The sequence below is a fragment of the Nycticebus coucang genome, chromosome 17 (genome assembly GCF_027406575.1).
Source record: "Nycticebus coucang isolate mNycCou1 chromosome 17, mNycCou1.pri, whole genome shotgun sequence".
Taxonomy (NCBI): Eukaryota; Metazoa; Chordata; class Mammalia; order Primates; family Lorisidae; genus Nycticebus; species Nycticebus coucang.
The window spans coordinates 50597057-50616323 of NC_069796.1; the positions used below are offsets into that span (position 1 = coordinate 50597057).

At 49.6% G+C, this 19267-nt stretch overlaps 1 protein-coding gene across 4 annotated transcripts in view; it reads left to right on the forward strand.

The window, feature by feature from the left end:
• Positions 1–19267, forward strand: part of NDST1 (N-deacetylase and N-sulfotransferase 1) — a 67078-nt gene that overhangs the window by 34276 nt on the left and 13535 nt on the right. For all 4 annotated transcript variants that reach the window (XM_053566341.1, XM_053566339.1, XM_053566340.1 and 1 more), the window contains 8 exons: positions 6263–6757; positions 10769–10856; positions 12041–12195; positions 12874–13059; positions 14875–15003; positions 16027–16209; positions 17579–17675; positions 18365–18488. In XM_053566341.1, coding sequence (XP_053422316.1) covers positions 6263–6757; positions 10769–10856; positions 12041–12195; positions 12874–13059; positions 14875–15003; positions 16027–16209; positions 17579–17675; positions 18365–18488 — 1457 coding nt within the window. The remainder of the gene's footprint in view (positions 1–6262; positions 6758–10768; positions 10857–12040; positions 12196–12873; positions 13060–14874; positions 15004–16026; positions 16210–17578; positions 17676–18364; positions 18489–19267) is intronic.

The following is a 19267-nucleotide window of genomic DNA, read 5'->3' on the forward strand; positions in this document are numbered from 1 at the left end:
AGGGACCCAGAGGCTATGGTCAGAGAATGTCATCTGTGAGAGGAAAGCAGGTGCTAGCTGGGACTCCAGTTGGGTGCTCTGGAGGGCATTTGTTCCTTCATTCAACAAATATTTACTGAAAACTTTCAGTGTTCCAGGTGCTTTGCTGTGCTTGGCACTGGGGTCAGAGGGATGATGGTAATGGACAAATTCCCTGCTCTTGTGGAGCTGGCATCAGTGCAGTGGGAGTGGGCTGGGTTACAGGCAGCAAATACACATAGGATGTGGCAGGTGGTGATTAATACAAAAAGACACAAAGCAGGGGAGGGGCATGGGGGTACTGGGTGTGGGAACTAGACACTATTTTTGATAGAACAAGCCAGGGAAGGGTCTTTGTTAAATGACCGAAAGGAAGAGAGGGGAGGAGCCCTGTAGCTCTTCCTGCAAAGAACCTTCCAGGCAGAAGAAATAGGAAGTGCACAAGTCCTAAAGGAGCCTCTTGCTCAGCACGAGTGAGGAAAGGCTGAGTAGGACATGCGTAGAGGTGGCTGTGCCCACTGTGGGTGCCCACTCATGCTGAACATTCAGGGTTGACTTGTGCACTGGGCCCTGTGTTCGGTGCTGGGAGGGGGCCGCTCCAGTGAAGGGTTTCTCCCAGCATGTTCTTTCATGCCCTAATGCAGCAGGAAGCTCTGCCACTGAAAAGGTACCGTGAACCAAGAAACTGAAGGCCCTTAGAAGTCCCACAATAGAGCAGCCCGTTGAGATTTGTTCCCCAACTGGCTTGATCACAAAACCCTTTCTTTCACAGAGCACCCTCAGGGGAACGCTGGCCTGGTTTATGGCTTCATAGTGGCATCAAGTCAGACTGTCTCATTGTCTGTTTTTCTCTTTTCTCCTGGATTCTATACTCTTTTTTGCCATGAACTTCATTAAGCTTGGTTCAGAGCCCCAGGCCTGGAAAATGTCAGGATGGCCACATTTATTGAGTGTTCGTTCGGTGCCGTGTGCTGTCGATATGCTTTTTATGAATTAATTCACTTCATGCCAATAAACTATCCTGCATGGCAGATGGCTAGCTTCCTGATTTAAGAGAGGCTAAGAAATGTGCCTAAGCCCACACCTCTGATAGTATAGATCTGGGCTTTGAACCCAGGCAGTCTGGCTCCAGAGGCCTTAGTCTTTACCACTGTGTGATGAGTCCTGGAGCCTCATATATCATTTAGAGGCCACAGGCAGTGCACAGTGCTCCACAGAGGGCTACAGTCTTCAGGCAGAGTTGGTGCAATGAGCATTTGGCCCTATCTAGCCCCCTTTTCTTGCTCTACAGGTGAACAGAAGGCCCAGAAAGGGGAGGGGCATGCTCAGAGTCTCACTCTGGGGTCAGTGGCTGTTGCAGGACTTTGTCTTCTTCCTACCCTGTTGCATAAGACAAGACCCCTCCTTGGTTTTGAGCAGCGGCCTGTGATTTTCTGTTCAAATGCCTGCCCCCTGGCTCAGTGCCCGTAGTACAGTGGTTGCAGCATCAGCCACATGCACTAAGGCTGGCGGGTTTGAACCCAGCCTGGGCCAGCTAAACAACAATGACAACTGCAACAAAAAAACAACAAAATAGCTGGGCATTGTGGCGGGTACCTGTAGTACCAGCTACTTGGGAGGCTGAGGCAAGAGAATCCCTTAAGCCCAAGAGTTGGCGGTTGCTGTCAGCTGTGACGCTATAGTACTCTACAGTGTCATAGTGAGACTCGGTCTCAGAAAAATGCCCTCTGGTGTTGAAGGTGCATCTTTGGGCTCTTTCTGCAAGACCAGCTCTGGTGCTATGCCTGGGGCTTGCCAAATGGGGAGTGTTTGTGGACTCCAGGGATCTGAAGACTCTTATTTTCCAGTTCTCACTGACAGTAGATTTCCAGGATAATGTAAGAGCAGGGGCTGAAAAGTCTAGAAAGGTTCACATCTTCCTGTCCTTTAGAAGTAGAGTGACTTTGAGCAGGATACTCAACTCATCTGTAAGTGGGGTTGCTTGTAACGCCTGCCTGCTTGGGCTGTGTCAAAGATAAGACAATAGTTGTGAAGCACTAAGCCAGTGCCTGGTACCTGGGACAGCTTGAGAGATGGCAGCCATCGCATTTTGTCATCTCCAAGGTCAGCAAATGCCACAGTGGGAGAGCATCCTGTCTGTCTGGTCGCCCTGACCAGTATGTGACCCTGTGAGGTCCTGGAGGGAGGAATTGTCATCCTCGCCTGGAGCCTCAGTTATTGAAATTGTTACACATGTCAACTTTGTAACTACAGGTGCTCTGGGGCACACCTGGCAGAGTCTAGCAGAGGCTACCTGGCGTCTTTCGTTGATCACTTACTGTGTGTCAGACACTGAGCTTGTTGCTTTTCAGACACGATTGTGTTTAATTCTCACAACTACCCCATGAAGTTGGTACTTTATTTTTAGGTAAGTCTCTGAGGCTCAAAAAGTTAAATGGCTTTTCCAGAGTGACAAGGCTTCTGGTTGAGTACTCCTTATCTAAAATACTTGGGACCAGAAGAATTTTGGAATGTTGGCATTCTGCTTACCAGTTGAGCATCCCTAGTCTGAAAATCCAAAATCTGAAATGCTCCAGTGGGCATATTGGTGCTCAAAAATTTTGGATTTGGGAGCAATTTGGATTTTGAGATTGGAGGTACTCAACCTGTAGTAGGTCAAGCTTGTTGCTTCTAAACCAACTGCAGGAGATAACGTGAGATAAACTGACTGATGGGCAGCCTGAGGCCCAGAGAGGAGATACGGGGTCCCTAGAGTCGTCCAGCTAGTTAATAGTGAAGTCTGTGCTAGATGAGATCTCTACCTCCCCATTCCCAAATTGGAGCTCTTTCTTCCTCTGCCTGGGTGACTTCATTGAGAAGGTTTGGTGTCTCCTGAGGGGTTCCTCAGGGGTGCAGAATGGGAGGGACTTCCACTCTGAACATATCCCTGCCCCTCCTTGAGTAAGGCCTGCAGTACAGGCCAGCGTCTGCAATGCCAGGGCTCTCCACTCCCTTCCTGGTTGGGGTGGGCCATCAGTGACTTGGCTTTCTCCCTTCCTTGGTGTCTGGGCAGCTGGCTAGGCTGCCGGTGTCTGGCAGTCAGCTCAGGGTCAGGGCTTTGAAATGGGATCCCTTAGCACCCATGGTCCAGTGTGGCATCTAAGGCCTAGCAGGTGATGGGCAGGACCTAAAATGTCTCTGGCCCCCACTGCTTTTACCACTTTGTAGCCCAAGCAGTTCCCATCCTTGGCCAGTGCTGGCTTGGGGTCATGGGATGCCTGGAGCTAAGGGAGGTAGCTTCTTTTTTTTTTTTTTGTATTGTTGGGGATTCATTGAGGGTACAAGAAGCCAGGTTACACTGATTGCATTTGTTAGGTAAAGTCCCTCTTAGAATCGTGTCTTGCCCCCAAAAGGTGTGTCACACACCAAGACCCCACCGAGGGAGGTAGCTTCTAAGGGTCAAGCTCTGTACTGGGGCCCACCCCAAGGCTGGTAGGGACAGGGTGGGGAGCTGAAAGATACTCCTGTGTTGGGAGAATCATGTGTAGTTATTATAGTTTACAAGGTCAGAGTCCTGTACAGCCTCTCTGGGGGGTAGGAAAAGCACTCCTGCATGGAGAGCAGTAACAGGCACCCTTCTGGACAGGTGCAGCTCTGCACCAGGGCACAAGGCTCAGCTGAGATTTTAACCCCACTCACCTTTCAGCTGCTTGCCCTTGCACAGTGCTTCCCTGAATAGCTCTCCTTCGGGCCCTGCACATAACCCTGCCTCCCTCTCCAAACTCATTATGTGCCCTTCATCTCCTCTGGCTTTGCTCCACTCCATAGACGTCTTTTAAAAATGCAAATTGGAACCTGTCAAGCCAGGCTTCAGAACCCTTTGATGAAGTCTTTGATGGCTTCCTGCTGCCATGTCAAGCTTCCAGGGTCCTACAGGTCTGCCCCAACTGACCTTTTTGCCTCATCTCCTCCTTCCCCCTTTTATCACTCTGCTAGCTTCTTGATATTCCTTGATCATGTTGAGGCCTCTCCTTCCACAGGACCTTTGCACTTGGAACTTGGTCCCTACCTTTTCCCTAGGTCAGATGCTTACTTGTTCTTTAAAATTAGCTCAAAAGTCCCAGGTACATTCACTTGCCTCCTGAGCCAACTGACTATACCCAGTAATCTACTCTTCTTGTTTTTTGTTTTTTTTTTTGAGACAGAACCTCAAGCTGTTGCCCTGGGTAGAGTGCTGTGGCGTCACAGCAACCTCCAACTCTTGGGCTTAAGTGATTCTTTTGCCTCAGCCTCAGTAGCTGGGACTACAGGCCCCTGCCATAATGCCTGGCTTTTTTTTTTTTTTTTGGCCGGGGCCAGGTTTGAACCCACCACCTCCGGTACATGGGGCTGGCGCTCTACTCCTTTGAGCCACAGGCGCTGCCCACAATGCCCAGCTATTTTTTGGTGGTAGTTGTCATTGTTGTTTGGCAGGCCTGGGCTGGATTCGAACATGCCAGCTCTGGTGTATGTGGCTGGCACCTTAGCCGCTTGAGTTATAGACGCCGAGCCTAATCTACTCTTCTGTAACTATGAAGCTGTGTAGTGTGTGCTACGTTGAAGTTTTATGTTTATTCTGTGATTTTTATGGATGCCTCTCTTCTTTGCTTGACTTTAGGGTTCATCCGTTTTTTTCTCACTGTCAATGACACTTAATACAATGTCTGGCACAGGGAATAGTTGTGGAATGAACAGGTAAAACCTGTATTGAACAGTTACCATGAGCCAGGTACTGGGAACCTATCTGTTCCTCTTGTATTCTTTTAAAAAGTTCAGTTATTCATCAAGCTGTATGTGCACCCAGTGAGTACCAAGTCTGTGGTGGGCACAAGGGGTCCAAAAATAGAAACGTAGTCCCTGTCCACACCCTTACAGGCTGGTGTGGAGAGAGACCTTGAACAGAAGATGTAGCAGCTGAGGTAGGAAATGCTATGAGGCTTTAGAGTGGTCACAAGGAAGCCAGTGCAGAGAAGAGGGCACATGGGTCGACGCTTATGGCTCAAGGAGTAGGGCACCGGCCCCATATACTGAAGGTGGCAGGTTCAAACCTGGCCCCTGCTGAAAACTGCAAAAAAAAAAAAAGAAAAGTGCACATGCATTGAGTTTTAAAGGATGATCAAGAGTTTACTAGGCCAAGATAACAGAATGGAATTGGCACAAGGACAAATTGTACCATTTCCAGAGGCATGTGGCTGGGAAGATGAGGAAGGGGGTGGAGGGCATGAAGGAACAGGGGCTGTGAGCCTGGGGAAGAGGAACTTCGTAGCTTCCACTGGGCTGTGGGCACTGTCTGCAGATCTCCAGGGAGCTGGGCAGCAGGGGGCCCAGGGACGAGAAGGGAAGCAGAGATCACCATGGCCAGCAATGGCTGGATGAGTATGGGAGCTGGACTCCTGTGAGGGGGTGGCCTTGGGGGTTCTAGGGAAATATGGGGGATTGGGATGCTATGGAGCTCCTTCACCCCCTGGCAGACACCTTTCCTTTGTTGGCATCCACATTAAGAATTCTCTTACAGAAAGGGTTGTGTGGCCACAGCCAGGGGTCAACCCTGGTGGTTTGGTATGTGGGCATTAGACCTGTGTGCAAACCATGGTTCCTCATGACCACTGTGCTTCCAAGGGCAGCACTCCCTCCAAGCTTCTGTTTCCTCACTGTGAATTGGGATAACCAGGCTGATGTGAAAACTTGAATGAGTAATTGATCGTGCCACTGGTCCTTCTAAATACTTTGCCAGCATTAATACTGATCATCCTCTACCACCCTAGAGGTATTTACTATTCTTAGCCACATTTTACAGCAGAGGAAACTGAGGCACAGAGAGGCAACATAACTTGTTCAAAGCCAAGCAGTCTGGCAGAGTCCTTGCTCTTGACTGCTAGACTTTCCTCTGTGATTTAGCCTCTCCAGGCTTCAATCTCCTTGTCTGTAAAATGGGTATGATGGCTGCACCTCTGTCACGGGGTCACTGGGAGGATTGACAGCATTCCTGCATGCAAAGTGCACGGAATCCAGTGCCAGGCTTTGGTAAATGAGTCATGTGTGGTCGCCAGTGTATTATTGTGGGAGAGGGGAACACAGGGCCCTCCATGGTGAGCCCTCCATGAATGTTGGTGGAAATTGTTGATTTTGCTGTTACTGGTCTACCTGTGAGATTCTGTGTCCCCTGGGCTTCCTGATCTGATGTGTCTTTCCCCTCCCCACCCCTACCACCCCACCCTGGCTGCAGGCCAACGAGAACAGCCTGCTGAGTGCGCAGCTCAAGGGCTTTCCCTTGTTCCTGCATTCGAACCTGGGCCTGAAGGACTGCAGCATCAACCCCAAGTCCCCGCTGCTCTATGTGACGCGGCCCAGCGAGGTGGAGAAGGGGGTGCTGCCCGGGGAGGACTGGACCGTGTTCCAGTCGAACCACTCCACCTACGAGCCAGTACTGCTGGCCAAGACACGTTCGTCCGAGTCCATACCGCACCTGGGCGCGGATGCCGGCCTGCACGCTGCACTGCACGCCACCGTGGTCCAGGACCTGGGCCTGCACGACGGCATCCAGCGCGTGCTGTTTGGCAACAACCTCAACTTCTGGCTGCACAAGCTCGTCTTTGTTGATGCTGTGGCCTTCCTCACAGGGAAGCGCCTCTCTTTGCCTTTGGACCGCTACATCCTGGTGGACATTGATGATATCTTTGTGGGCAAGGAGGGCACGCGCATGAAGGTGGAGGATGTGAAGGTATGGCTGGGGGGTGCTGGCCCGGGTATGGCAAGGCCTTCGTGGCTTTGCCTGATCTGTATCTCCCCTGTGTGGTTAGTTATTTAAAGTAAAGTCCTACCCCTACTCCCTACCCCAGGCAGTTGGTTTTTATTAATTGTCTTTTTAGAAGTAAGTATTATTTAACATTTTATTTAAGCACATGTATTGACTATGGAGGAATTTTACACCTAGAAGGCAGAGTTCAGATGTCAGTCTATGGAAGAGGAGAACCAGTCACTGAAACACAAAGATAAGAGCTATGTGGTGTTACTTATCCACCTTTTAATTTAGATGTAATTTTTAACTCTTAAAAATGTTGGCCGGGCGTGGTGGCTCACGCCTGTAGTCCCAGCGCTGTGGGAGGCCGAGGCGGGTGGATTGCCTGAGCTCAGAGGTTCAAGACCCGTATGAGCAGCAGTGAGCCAGAGTAAGACCCCGTCTCTACTAACAACATCAAAAACAGCCAGCACCGCAGGAGAAAGAAAATCAACAAAAAAGGAGTACTTCAAACAAAGAAGAATGAACAACAAGCACACTGAAATTAAAAAAAAAAAAAAAAAATGTTTATGGCTGGGCACAGTAGCTTACACCTGTAATCCCACAGTAGTGGAAGGATCTCTTGAGGCCAGGAGTTCAAGACCAGCCTGGGTAAGATTGTGAAACCCCATCCCCACAAAAAATTAAAAAAAAAAAAAAAAAAAATTAGCTCACCATAATCCCAGCTATTGGGGAGACTAAGCCAGGAGGATCCCTCACACCCAGGAGTTTGAGGTTACAGTGAGCTATGATTGCTCACTCTGGGAGCAATCATACTCATTGCAGCCTGGGAGACAGAGTAAGAACTTGTCTCTAAAAAAAAAAAAAAGAAAAAGTTTATTTTAATGTTACAGCTCCTACAATGCTCTTAAAACAAGAATGAGAGCTGAGATTGGACATCAGGCATGTTTTAACTGAGGTATATGTAGATAGTAGGATGCACATGTCTAATTCAAAAAGTGTTTACCAAACAAAACTATATGTAATAGCACATTGCAAACATTTTATACACATGTCAACTATCACTGTGAAAGGGAAGCCTACAAATTAAGACTGTGAAGCAATCTTTAAAGTACAGTTTCCATCTATTCAATGTTTTACTTAAAGTTATTTGCAACAGAGATGGCATCCTAGTGTAAATGGGAAATCAGGATCAGTCACCATAAATAGAGGGCAACCATAACAATAAATCCAGTGAAAACAAAATAGGAAGATTAAATTCTAGAGGCTCTGCTGCCTGCTGACAGCCTGTTCTCTCTTATGGGAGATTAGCAAGTGTTAGAAACGTATTAGCACCAAACCAAGACTTCTCTTTGATGTTAGTAGGAGGCTTTAAAAAGAGACTTTTAAGAGGCATGCTTTTCTCTCTGAGTTATTCAGGCTTGCTGGTGCTGTGTTCTCTGTCCACCTAAAATCACTGGTAGGACTTGGTCATGGGGCCTGGAAGGAAGGTCCTGGTGGTGTTCATCACCCTGCCTTTGTGAGGAGTGAGTTCTCTGTTCTTCCTTAGACTTCCAGAGGAAAAGAGCAGAGCGAGGAGAAGACACTGGCCAGGGAGTCAAGACCTAATTTGAGTCAAGTCCCAATTTGACCTTGATTGACTAGGTGACTTGGGCAAGTCCCTTTCCATGTCTGAACCTCAGCTGTAAAACGATAGGGTACATGGGAGGTTTTCGGTCATTCCTGGTATCCAGTGGTTTCCCAGGGGTGCCTGGCTAGCTGGGTGGGATTTAGGGGGGTGTTCAGACAGCCAGGCTCAGTCTTCCAGCTTCGGCCTCGGTTGGACTGGACAGTGTCACTTTAGTCTGTTTTCATGCACCGTGTTTTCATGCACCGTGTTTTCATGCACTGAGATTTCATTCCCTCAGGGGCTTTCCTGTTTAAAGAAAATTTTAGCCTTCTAGATCTGTCTTCATGCACTGCCGTGACTTACCTGTGGAAAAGTAGATTGGTATGTTTTCTATGTATGATTGTCCCTCCAGTGGTCCAACCTTGTTTTCTCCTGATAGAACCTAGGTCCTTGCTGCCTATCTGGGAAAAGTCCAGGTGCGACTGTGGTCTGGAGTTGGCCCCATGAGGAAATTAGACTACCAGACTTACTCTATCCCATGTGAACTCTGGATTGCCCTCTTTGGTTCTTTATTTTCTCCATTAAAACAATTTTTTTTCTTTTCTATTTTTGATCAAGATGGGGTCTTGCTCTTGTTTAGGCTGGTCTCCAACTCCTGAGCTCAAGCAATTCACTTGCTTCGGCCTCCCAGAGTGCTAGGATTACAGGTGTAAACCACCATGCCTGCCTTCCCCATTTTTAAAATGTGAGGAATGATAGTAGTTTGGAGCCATTTCTGTAGAAGAATATAAATAGAATCTACAAATAGAAAAATAGAATGCAAATAGAAAAATGTAAACAGAGGCGCCCTCTACTGTGCACTCAGCTCAGTTCAAACTGCAAAGGGCCGCCCCAACCACAGTCTCCTGTGCCTTAAACATCACTGTGAGGCAGAAAGAAGAGTGTTTTCCTCTTTAATCCCAAGATCAGAATACAACTGAGCCCTTCTCTCAGTCGTGAATGTCATTTCTTTAGCTTGTGCAGTTCTGGCTATGGTGCAATTTGATTAATACCAACAGCAGCCGCTTGTTCAAGGCTTGGTGAGCACCAGGCCCCGTGCTCAGCCCTCTCTGTGCTTTGCCCCACTTGGTCCTTACAGTAGCCCTGGCAGGTGCATATTGTTATGAATCTCATTTTACAGAGGAGAGCACTGAGGCTCTGAAGGTGAAGTAACTTGCTCAGGTCACACAAGTGGAGCATGCATGTTCCCTAGCCAGTGTATGGCCAGGACTTTCAGTTTGCAGAGTATCGTGATAGCAGGCTCGTACAGGTTTCTTAACAGCTTTGTGAATTGGGCAGTCTTAACCCCAGAGTATAACTGTCAGTTTGTTCAACAAGTGTCAACATCCCTTCATTGACTTGCAAAGTCCTGGTGTGCTGTACATGGGAGCATTGTGTTGCCAGGCATGCAGTACATCCTTGGAAAGGTCATGATCCTTTGACCTCAGCCTTGCCTTCCACCAGCAAGGAGAAATCCTCTGCATTTGACAGATGAAGACACAGGCTCACAGCGGCGGTGACCACAGATACAGCAATGGCTACCATTTTTCTTCACTTACTAAATGTTAAGCAGTTGTTTTTTTTTGTTTGTTTGTTTGTTTGTTTTTGCAGTTTTTGGCCTGGGCTGGGTTTGAACCCACCACCTCTTATATATATGGGGCTGGTGCTCTACTTCTTTGAGCCACAGGCACCACCCAATGTTAAACAGTTTTACATGGAGTATCTCACTTAATTCTCCCAAGAGCCCCAAGAGGGATATATCATCATCCTTATTTTACACTTGAGGAAACAAAGGTTTAGAGAACCTTTTTCACAGACATGTGGCAGAGCCAGGCTGGGGTCTAGGTCTCCTCTTGCTAGAGGCCCAGTGGAAGAGGCGATGCCGGGCTGGCTTTACAGGGGTATGACCTATGCAGTCACCTAGCCCTGTGCTCAGAAGGGCCCATGTGTGGACTAATGCTTTGCTATTGCCTTCTTTTTATTTATTTATTTATTTATTTTTCCTCCTTTTTTTTTTTTTTTATCGTTGGGGATTCATTGAGGGTACAATAAGCCAGGTTACACTGATTGCAATTGTTAGGTAAAGTCCCTCTTGCAATCATATCTTGTCCCCATAAAGTGTGACACACACCAAGGCCTCCTCCCTCCTTCCCTCTTTCTGTGCTATTGCCTTCTTAACATTATTCATAATTTTTAAACCCGGGCCCCAAGGTTTCATTTTTCACTGACTCTTGGCCTTGTAGCTGGCTTTTGCCCCCGGCAGAGTGCTTCCTGGGCCTTCAGTAGGAGCAGCAGGGAGCTCCTGGCCTCCCTCCACTCCCTTCTTTCTCCTTTGTCTACCCTAGGCCCTGTTTGATATGCAGAATGAGCTACGCACACACATCCCAAACTTCACCTTCAACCTGGGCTACTCAGGGAAATTCTTCCACACAGGTAGGTGGGCCTGCCCCTGCCTCACTAGCAATTCCCAGGGGCTCCTCAAAGCACAGTGCCATGACGGTAACAGGTGGGCCTGTCAGCCTACTTGGGAGCAGATTTTCCTCCTTTGGCCTTGCAGAGCTAACAGCCAACGAGAGCAGTCACAGCCCTAGGTGGAGGCCACTGGGGGACAAGGCAACTGCAGACAGCAGCCAGAACAATGGTGGTTTCCACCGATCCCTCCCTGGCCTTCCCGGCTGTCCCAGGAGTCCTTCTTTTCTCTTTCTTAACCTCCACATTTTAAAGTTATTTGTATTATTTCTTCCTATAAAAGAAACTGCCTGAATTTTAAAAAATTACAGAAACATATAGCACAGAAAGTGAAGATGCCATGTATTTCTACCTACCCCAGGATGACGAGTGACCTGAATTTGCTTTAGAGTCACAGGGTTGAGGATGAGGGCTGTAGGTTGTTTGGTATGCCTTACTTCCTCTCTTGGGCTCTCAGGTTACTGATCTGCTACCCTTCAAGGACTGTGCAGAAGGGAACAGCCCATGAGTTGGTCATTTGCAGTGGCCATTCCTTCTGCTCAGGCCACAGTGAGGACAGCCTCTCTTGAACTCTAGGCAAAATGGTTTTAGTGAGCAATTCAGGGGATGGGGGATAGGCAACATAGCCCCCAAGCCAAATAGGAGTGCTCCTGTGTAGCCTATTTGCTTTTTATATTCGTAACCCTTAATATAGTGATATATATGGTGAGTGGGCTGCCAGGTGGGAGGGAGGTGACATACCTGTGGGTGTGTGTGTACACGTGCGCCTACACCTCGGCGTCCTGTATCCATACCGAGAGCCTCTATGAATCAGAAGGTAGGAGACAAAGCGACCCGGGTTGGGTCATTAGAAAAAGATCAGAGCAGACACATCAGGGGTGGGAGAAGCCCTTGAAATCACCAACTCTGAACCCTGTATTGTACAGATGGGGCCAAGGGCCCAGAGAGGAGAAGGTCTTGGCTAAAGCCCCTCACTGAGTAAAGGGCATGTTCTAGACTAGAATCTAGGGCTTGCTGGGGCTCTGTCTGCTTGCATGCTGTGGCTCAATGACCCTTCTGGGCACATGCTCCCACCCCTGATTACAGGCCCGCAGTAGGGGGCCTCATGGCTCAGTGGGCTGGGCTGAGCTACCTGTGCTGGGCCACAGGTACTGATGCTGAGGATGCTGGGGACGACCTGCTGCTGTCGTATGTGAAGGAGTTCTGGTGGTTCCCCCATATGTGGAGCCACATGCAGCCCCATCTTTTCCACAACCAGTCTGTGCTGGCCGAGCAGATGGCCCTGAACAAGAAGTTCGCTGTCGTGAGTAAGATTCCCTATGGGGCAGAGCCGGGTGGGCTAGGGGCTGTGCTGGGGGTCAGGACTGCTAGCCTCTTGCTGCTTTCACAGTTTGCTCTGACAGATTTTTACTAATATCTCTGTGCCAGGGCCCGGGCAAACTGCATTTATATCCATTTTCTCCTCGAATCCTCAAGAGAACAGCCCCACTTTACAGATAAGAGATCGAGGCACACCAGTCCTAAGAGGTCCAGTCAGGACTTAATCCCAGGACTGTTTGTCTCTTGAGCCCACACCCTTACTAGGTGGGAGGCTCTGGGAAGCTGGAAGAGTGCTTGACGAGGACTGAGCCCTGGGTGCAAGGTAGGTTAGCCTAGGCCCACCAGCCGAGTGGAGGCAGGAAAAGGCCTTGTCCTTGTCCCTCACTACTGGGTGCTAGTCCTCTGCACTGCAGGGCACATGCACTGGGGCAAGAGGAAGGAGACCTGGGTTCTAACCCTCACTTTGCCAGTCTGAGTCACTCTGAGATTCTGGGCACATCTCTTTCCCTCCTAGGCCTCAGCTTCCTCATCTGTACCATGAGGCCTTGGACCAGCTGCCCAGCATCTGGCCTCTGATTTCTCTCTCCCATTCTACAAGGGGGATTAAGGCTTAAGGGGAAGGACCCCCATGCTCACCCTGCCCTGGTCATCCTCTCCCCAGGAGCACGGCATTCCCACAGACATGGGGTACGCAGTGGCGCCCCATCACTCGGGTGTGTACCCTGTGCACGTACAGCTATATGAGGCCTGGAAGCAGGTGTGGAGCATTCGTGTGACCAGCACAGAGGAGTACCCCCACCTGAAGCCGGCCCGCTACCGTCGCGGATTCATCCACAACAGCATCATGGTGAGGGGGCCACTGGCAGCCCTGGAGGTGGGAGAGTGGTGGCATACCTGTAGGGGTGTGTGGGTATGTACGTGCACCCATGCACTGTCGTGAGAAGCCTGGCTTTGGTTGGCTGGCTCAGGGGCTCCAGACCAGTTCCTGCTACCTCCTCTGGCATCTGTGGCTGTCCTCCACAGGAAAGGTGGGTTGCAAGTCTGGCCCCTTTCATGAGCTCCTTCTTAGTTTTTATGACAGGGGATCGAGGAGTGAGCATTCTTGAAAGGGGTTTCTGATGAGGCTGGAGGACAGGGCTCTGCTATATTCGTTTGCTCATTTAATGATACTTCTTGAGCTGCTACTATGCATCTGTCCATCTTCTAGACACTGGAGACCTGGAAGTACCTAACACCAAGAGAAGTTCCTGCCTTTGTAAATCTGACATGCTAGTGGCAGGAGACATGTGTAAAGTATATAATGGCCAGATGGGATAAATGTCATGTGGAAGTCAGCAGGGAAGGGAGATAAGGAGTGTGGGAGAGAGGAAGAGCTATTTTGTGTTTTTTTTAGAAGTAGGGTCTTGCTCTGTCACCCAGGTTAGAGAGTAGTGGTGTGATCACAGTTCACAGAAGCCTCAAACTCCTGGCCTCAAGTGATCTTCCCACCTTGGCCTCTCCTGGAGTGTTGAGATTACTGGCCGGGGCAGGCCTTTGTGTGCAGTAAGCCGTGCTGCTATATAAGGAAGAGCATCCAAGGCAGTGAAACAGCAAGTGCTAAGGCCTAAGGAGGGCTGTCCTGGGTGTGTTTGAGGGCCAGTGAGAAGGTCAGTATGGCTTGGGGCAGTGAGCAAGGGGAGGTGAGTAGACGAGGACTGAGGGGTGATGTGCCGGATTGTTAGGGCCACATAAGGCCAGCCAATGGATGGACTTCAGCTTTGAGTCTGAGATGGATGAGTTTTGAACGGCACAATCTGACTTGTCTTTTAAAAAGATTTCCATCTTTCCAGCTATTCTATGGAGCAGTGACTGTTGGGGACAAAAGTCAAAGCTGGGGACCAGTGAGGAAGTATTATAGTCTTCCAGATAAAAAGCGGCAGTGGCTTGGTCCAGGTCACATTTTTGGGATGTGGTCATGTTCTCGACTTAGATTAGTTAGATACAGTGAGTTAGATGAGGGGTAGGGTGTGGGGGAGAGAGAGAAGTCGAGGATGACTTTAAGGACTTTAGCCCAGGGTGCTGGAAGGATGAGTTGTTCTCAGTTGGATGGGAATCTGTGGGAAGGCAAGGTTTGTGGCTTCATCCGTCCATCTGTCCATCCATCCATCCACCCACCCACAGACCACCTCAATACTGGGCATTCGTGTGAGCTTTGGGGTTGAGGTGGTAACAAGGCAGGCTTGTTCCGTCCTCCCTCAGAGCCCACAGTTTCATGAGGGAAGACAGACAATAAAAATACTAAGCCAGAGTGTGACCACAAGGGCCATTAGGCAAGGTTCTAATGCTGTGAGAGGGCTTGCAAGGAGCAACCAGGAGCTGCTATAGAGAGGACCAATGATTCTTGCTGCAAAGTCCACGTTTTCAGAAACTTTCCCATTCTATTACTTTTAGGCCTGCTCATTTTGTGCAGAGAATAGCAGTGAAGTTTGTAAAATAGGAAGAGTCTGTGCTTTGCCTGGGGGAATGTTGCAGGCTGTCTTGCAGGAGAGTCTTTGAGGGCCGTGTGGCCACATGGAGGCTGCTTTTCTGAGGAGGCACCCGGGCCCTTCTCCTAAGGAAGGGTCCTCCCACTCCCACCCGTACCTGGAGATGCCAGAGCTCCTCTCACCCACCCTCTCCCCAGGTCCTCCCGCGGCAGACCTGTGGCCTCTTCACACACACCATCTTCTACAATGAGTACCCTGGTGGCTCCAGTGAGCTGGATAAGATCATCAACGGGGGCGAACTCTTCCTCACTGTGCTCCTCAATCCTGTGAGTGCTCCCTAGCATGTCTGGTAGTATAGAGGGACTGCTAGACAGCCAGTCTGTGGCTGATGCAGCCTTCCTGGAGCCAGGAAAGGGTGGAGAGGCACCAGTGAGGGCCTGGTGGTTGGGAGACCTGTTGTCCTGCCTCTGCTGTGTGACCTTGACTAACGAATCTGAGCTTGCTTTTTTTTTTTTTTTTTTTGTAGAGACAGAGTTTCACTTTGTCTCACTTTGCCCTCGGTAGAGTGCCGTGGCGTCACACAGCTACAGCAACCTCCAACTCCTGGGCTTAGGTGATTCTCTTGCCTCAGCCTCCGGAGTAGCTGGGACTACAGGCACCCACCACAATGCCCGGCTATTTTTTTGTTGCAGTTTGGCCAGGGCTGGGTTTAAACCTGCCACCCTCCGTGTATGGGGCCGGTGCCCTACTCACTGAGCCACAGGCGCTGCCCCTGAGCTTGCTTTTTTAATTTTAATACAAAGGTATTAGCATTTTAGGGCATGTTTCCTTTCTAATCTTTGTGTGTACATACATGCTGATGTAGGTGCTGCTACACACATAAGCATACTCATGTACATGTGTGTATTTTACTCTTCATTTGACCCTTCTGGACCTCTTTCTTATCTGTAAAATGGAAATAATCATCCATACTTTGTTAATACTAAGTACCAAATGGTGCTGTTATTTATCTTTATGGACTATTTCTTTTTTTGTAGTTTTTGGCCGGGGCTGGGTTTGAACCTGCCACCTCCGGCATATGGGGCCAGCGCCCTACACCTTTGAGCCACAGGCACCGCCCAGGACTGAGTATTTCTTATTTCCCCCCCCATTTACAAAATAAAACAGAAATAGCTTCCATGTCAAGCCAAGCCCAAGGCCATGCAGCGAGTCTGTCAGTGGCCCCAGGATACCTCACACTGGTCTTTGGGCAGCCCTGCAAGCTTAGGCAGGGTCAGAAGGGTCAGAGGTGAGGGGAGGGTGGCTCAGATGACCAGCCCCTGCCATTGTCCTCCCCTCCCGTGGAGCAGATCAGCATCTTCATGACACACCTGTCCAACTATGGGAATGACCGCCTGGGCCTGTACACCTTCAAGCACCTGGTGCGCTTCCTGCATTCCTGGACCAACCTCCGGCTGCAGACGCTGCCCCCTGTGCAGCTGGCCCAGAAGTACTTCCAGATCTTCTCTGAGGAAAAGGACCCGCTCTGGCAGGTGGGGGCTGGGCAGCCTGGGCACCTTGCTGCAGGGGTGGAATGCCCACTGCTCACAGGCGCATGCTCCAGACACGGGCTCAAGGCTCAACCCTCACACCTTCACACTCTCTCTTGAATGTAAACTCAGGGGCGGCGCCTGTGGCTCAGTTGGTAGGGCGCCGGCCCCATATACCGAGGGTGGCGGGTTCAAACCCGGCCCCGGCCAAACTGCAACAAAAAAATAGCTGGGCGTTGTGGCGGGCGCCTGTAGTCCCAGCTACTCGGGAGGCTGAGGCAAGAGAATCACTTAAGCCCAGGAGTTGGAGGTTGCTGTGAGCTGTGTGATGCCATGGCACTCTACCCAGGGCCATAAAGTGAGACTCTGTCTCTACAAAAAAAAAAAAAAGAATGTAAACTCAGATGTGCATTTGCTCACTATTGTAGGCACCCTTGGTCCTATGCACACATGCATACATGTACATATGTGTACACACTTCCTCACATAACCCTACCTGTGTGTGCACTCATACATGGCCTTGGAAAAACCAGTGTTAAAAAACTGAACACAGTACAGATGAATTCTTTTTTTTTTTTTTTTTTTTGGCCAGGGCTGGGTTTGAACTCGCCACCTCTGGCATATGGGACCGGCACCCTACTCCTTGAGCCACAGGCGCCACCCAGTACAGATGAATTCTAACTCTTATGTCCCCTTTTAATGCCAGCACTGGGGAAGGGACTGATAGAAAGGTTTGGGGATAGTTCTTGGGAATATCTGCACTTAGGGGCTGTTTAAATCTGGAAGTAGAAGCTGGAATTGGTGACGGTCTCATAGTTAAGACTAGGGGGTCCTTAAACCACAATTCATGGACCGAATTCAGGCTTTGGTCTATTTTTATAAATACAGTTTTACTGGAACACAGCCATGCTCATTCTTGTATGTACTATCTATGACTGCTTTCATGATACAACAGCAGAGCTGGGTTGTTGCAGTAGAAACCGGCTTTAATTTTTATGCTAAAAGTAAATATTTTAGGCTTTGGATAGAGGCCAAAGCCTAAAATATTACTAAACATTTACTAAAAGATTTACTAAACTTTATAGGAAAAGTTTGCTGACCTCTGGTTCAGATGCATTTTGTCTAGTTAAACTCAACAAGTGCTTGTGAGTTCCTATTATGTGCCAGGTACAGAGCTGGGCATTTTTCCAGGCTCTTTAGGGGACATGAGATTAACCAGAAATGGATCCTGCCTTTCAGCAGCTCAGTGTTTGGAGATGGGGCTGTGACAAGGACACATGTAGGTATTATGCCTATCAGGGCTATTGGAGCCACATACCTATATGCAGTGGGAATCCATCCACTGGGATCTTCCCTTCCACTGTTGTTTTAGGATCCCTGTGAGGACAAACGCCACAAAGACATCTGGTCCAAGGAGAAGACTTGTGATCGTTTCCCGAAGCTCCTCATCATCGGCCCCCAGAAAACAGGCAGGTCTCCTTTATTCTTGGTCCAGCTTTCCCCACTGCCTGCTCTCTCAGCCACAGAATGCTAGAGCACACCTCTCCCTGGCCTGCTCCCTAGTAACCTACTCTCTCTTTCCCAGGAAATAGGAGTAAAATTGGGGTGAATTGGTTCTCAGTATGGAGGTGAGAGGGAAGAGAGGGTAGGGATGGAACTCTCCTATTTGTCCTGAATTGCAACCTTAGGGATGTTTCCTTTGTCTGCCTGGGACTTTGAGCAGTGCCAGGGGTGGGGGGCACCTGGAAGAGAAGACCTCAGAGCTTGATTTCTGAGGTCTTTGAGAATTTCACATTCATAGAACTGGAGGGTCATGAGCTCCTTTTTCCCTGAGCTCTTCCCAAGTGCCAGAGAGGACAGAGGTCCAGCACTGAAAAGGACCAGCAGAGTCCTTGTTTAGTGGTGATGAGGCTGTGCTGGATCAGTGATGTCTGCAGTGGTTACAGGAGTCAGGGTGTCCACATGCCTGTTACATTTGCTGTCCTGGATTTAGTATAGTTCCTTCATTATACAGATAATGATGCTGAGACCCAGAGAGGAGAAGAAACTTCCTAGGAACTACTGGTGGCTAATGGAGAGCTAGGCCCAGAACCCAGAGTCCCTTTTCTTTTTGGGAGCTGGGCCAGGGTCTCAGTGGCCTCTCCTCCCCTCCCCGCAGGCACCACAGCACTCTACCTGTTCCTGGGCCTGCACCCGGACCTGAGCAGCAACTACCCCAGCTCGGAGACCTTTGAGGAGATCCAGTTTTTTAACGGTCACAACTATCACAAGGGCATCGACTGGTGAGTGGCCTCCTGTCCACAGCGGGACGGGAGGCGTCAGGGGGCTTTTCCAGGGCCTGCTGTGGCCGTGGCAGGAAGCAACTGGTTTACCTCACAGCTAAGGTTCCTATAAACAGGGGCAGAGCATGGTGACCCTGAGTCAGGGCGTGAGAATGCTGTCACCAACAGGACACTTGAGGAGGAAGCCTTGGCTCCTTTGCCTTGTTGCCTCGGGCCGGAGACTGCTGAAGTCTGAGTCCATTCCTTTGCTTGCATAGAAACATCCTGAGTCCCAGGACAGGAAGAGGGACTTGCCCAGGGTCACAGGTCTGCTGGGGACAGAATAGGGGCTAAAATCCAGTGTCTGACCTTCCTATTGTGTGGCCTGCTACTGGAGCAGGTGTCCTTGTGGGCTCCTCAGAAGCAGCTTGCCAGCCTTAAGATATCACCTCTGGTGAAAATGGTAGCTTCCCACCAGAACCTTTGGCAGAGGTTACCTTAAGGGTGTGGGGGCCAGTACAGAGATGACTTTATTCTCCAGTTTTTTTTTGTTGTTGTTATGTTTTTGAGAGAGAATCTGCATTTTGTCACCCTCGGTAGAGTGCGGTGGTATCACAGCTCACAGCAAACTCAAACTCTTAGGCTCAAGTGATCCTCTCACCTCAGCTTCCTGAGTAGCTGGGACTGCAGGCACCTGCCACGACGCCCTGTAATTTTTAGAGACAGGGTTTCACTCTGACTCAGGCTGGTCTTGAACCTGTGAGCTCAAGCAATCCACCTGCCTCAGCCTCCCGGAGTGC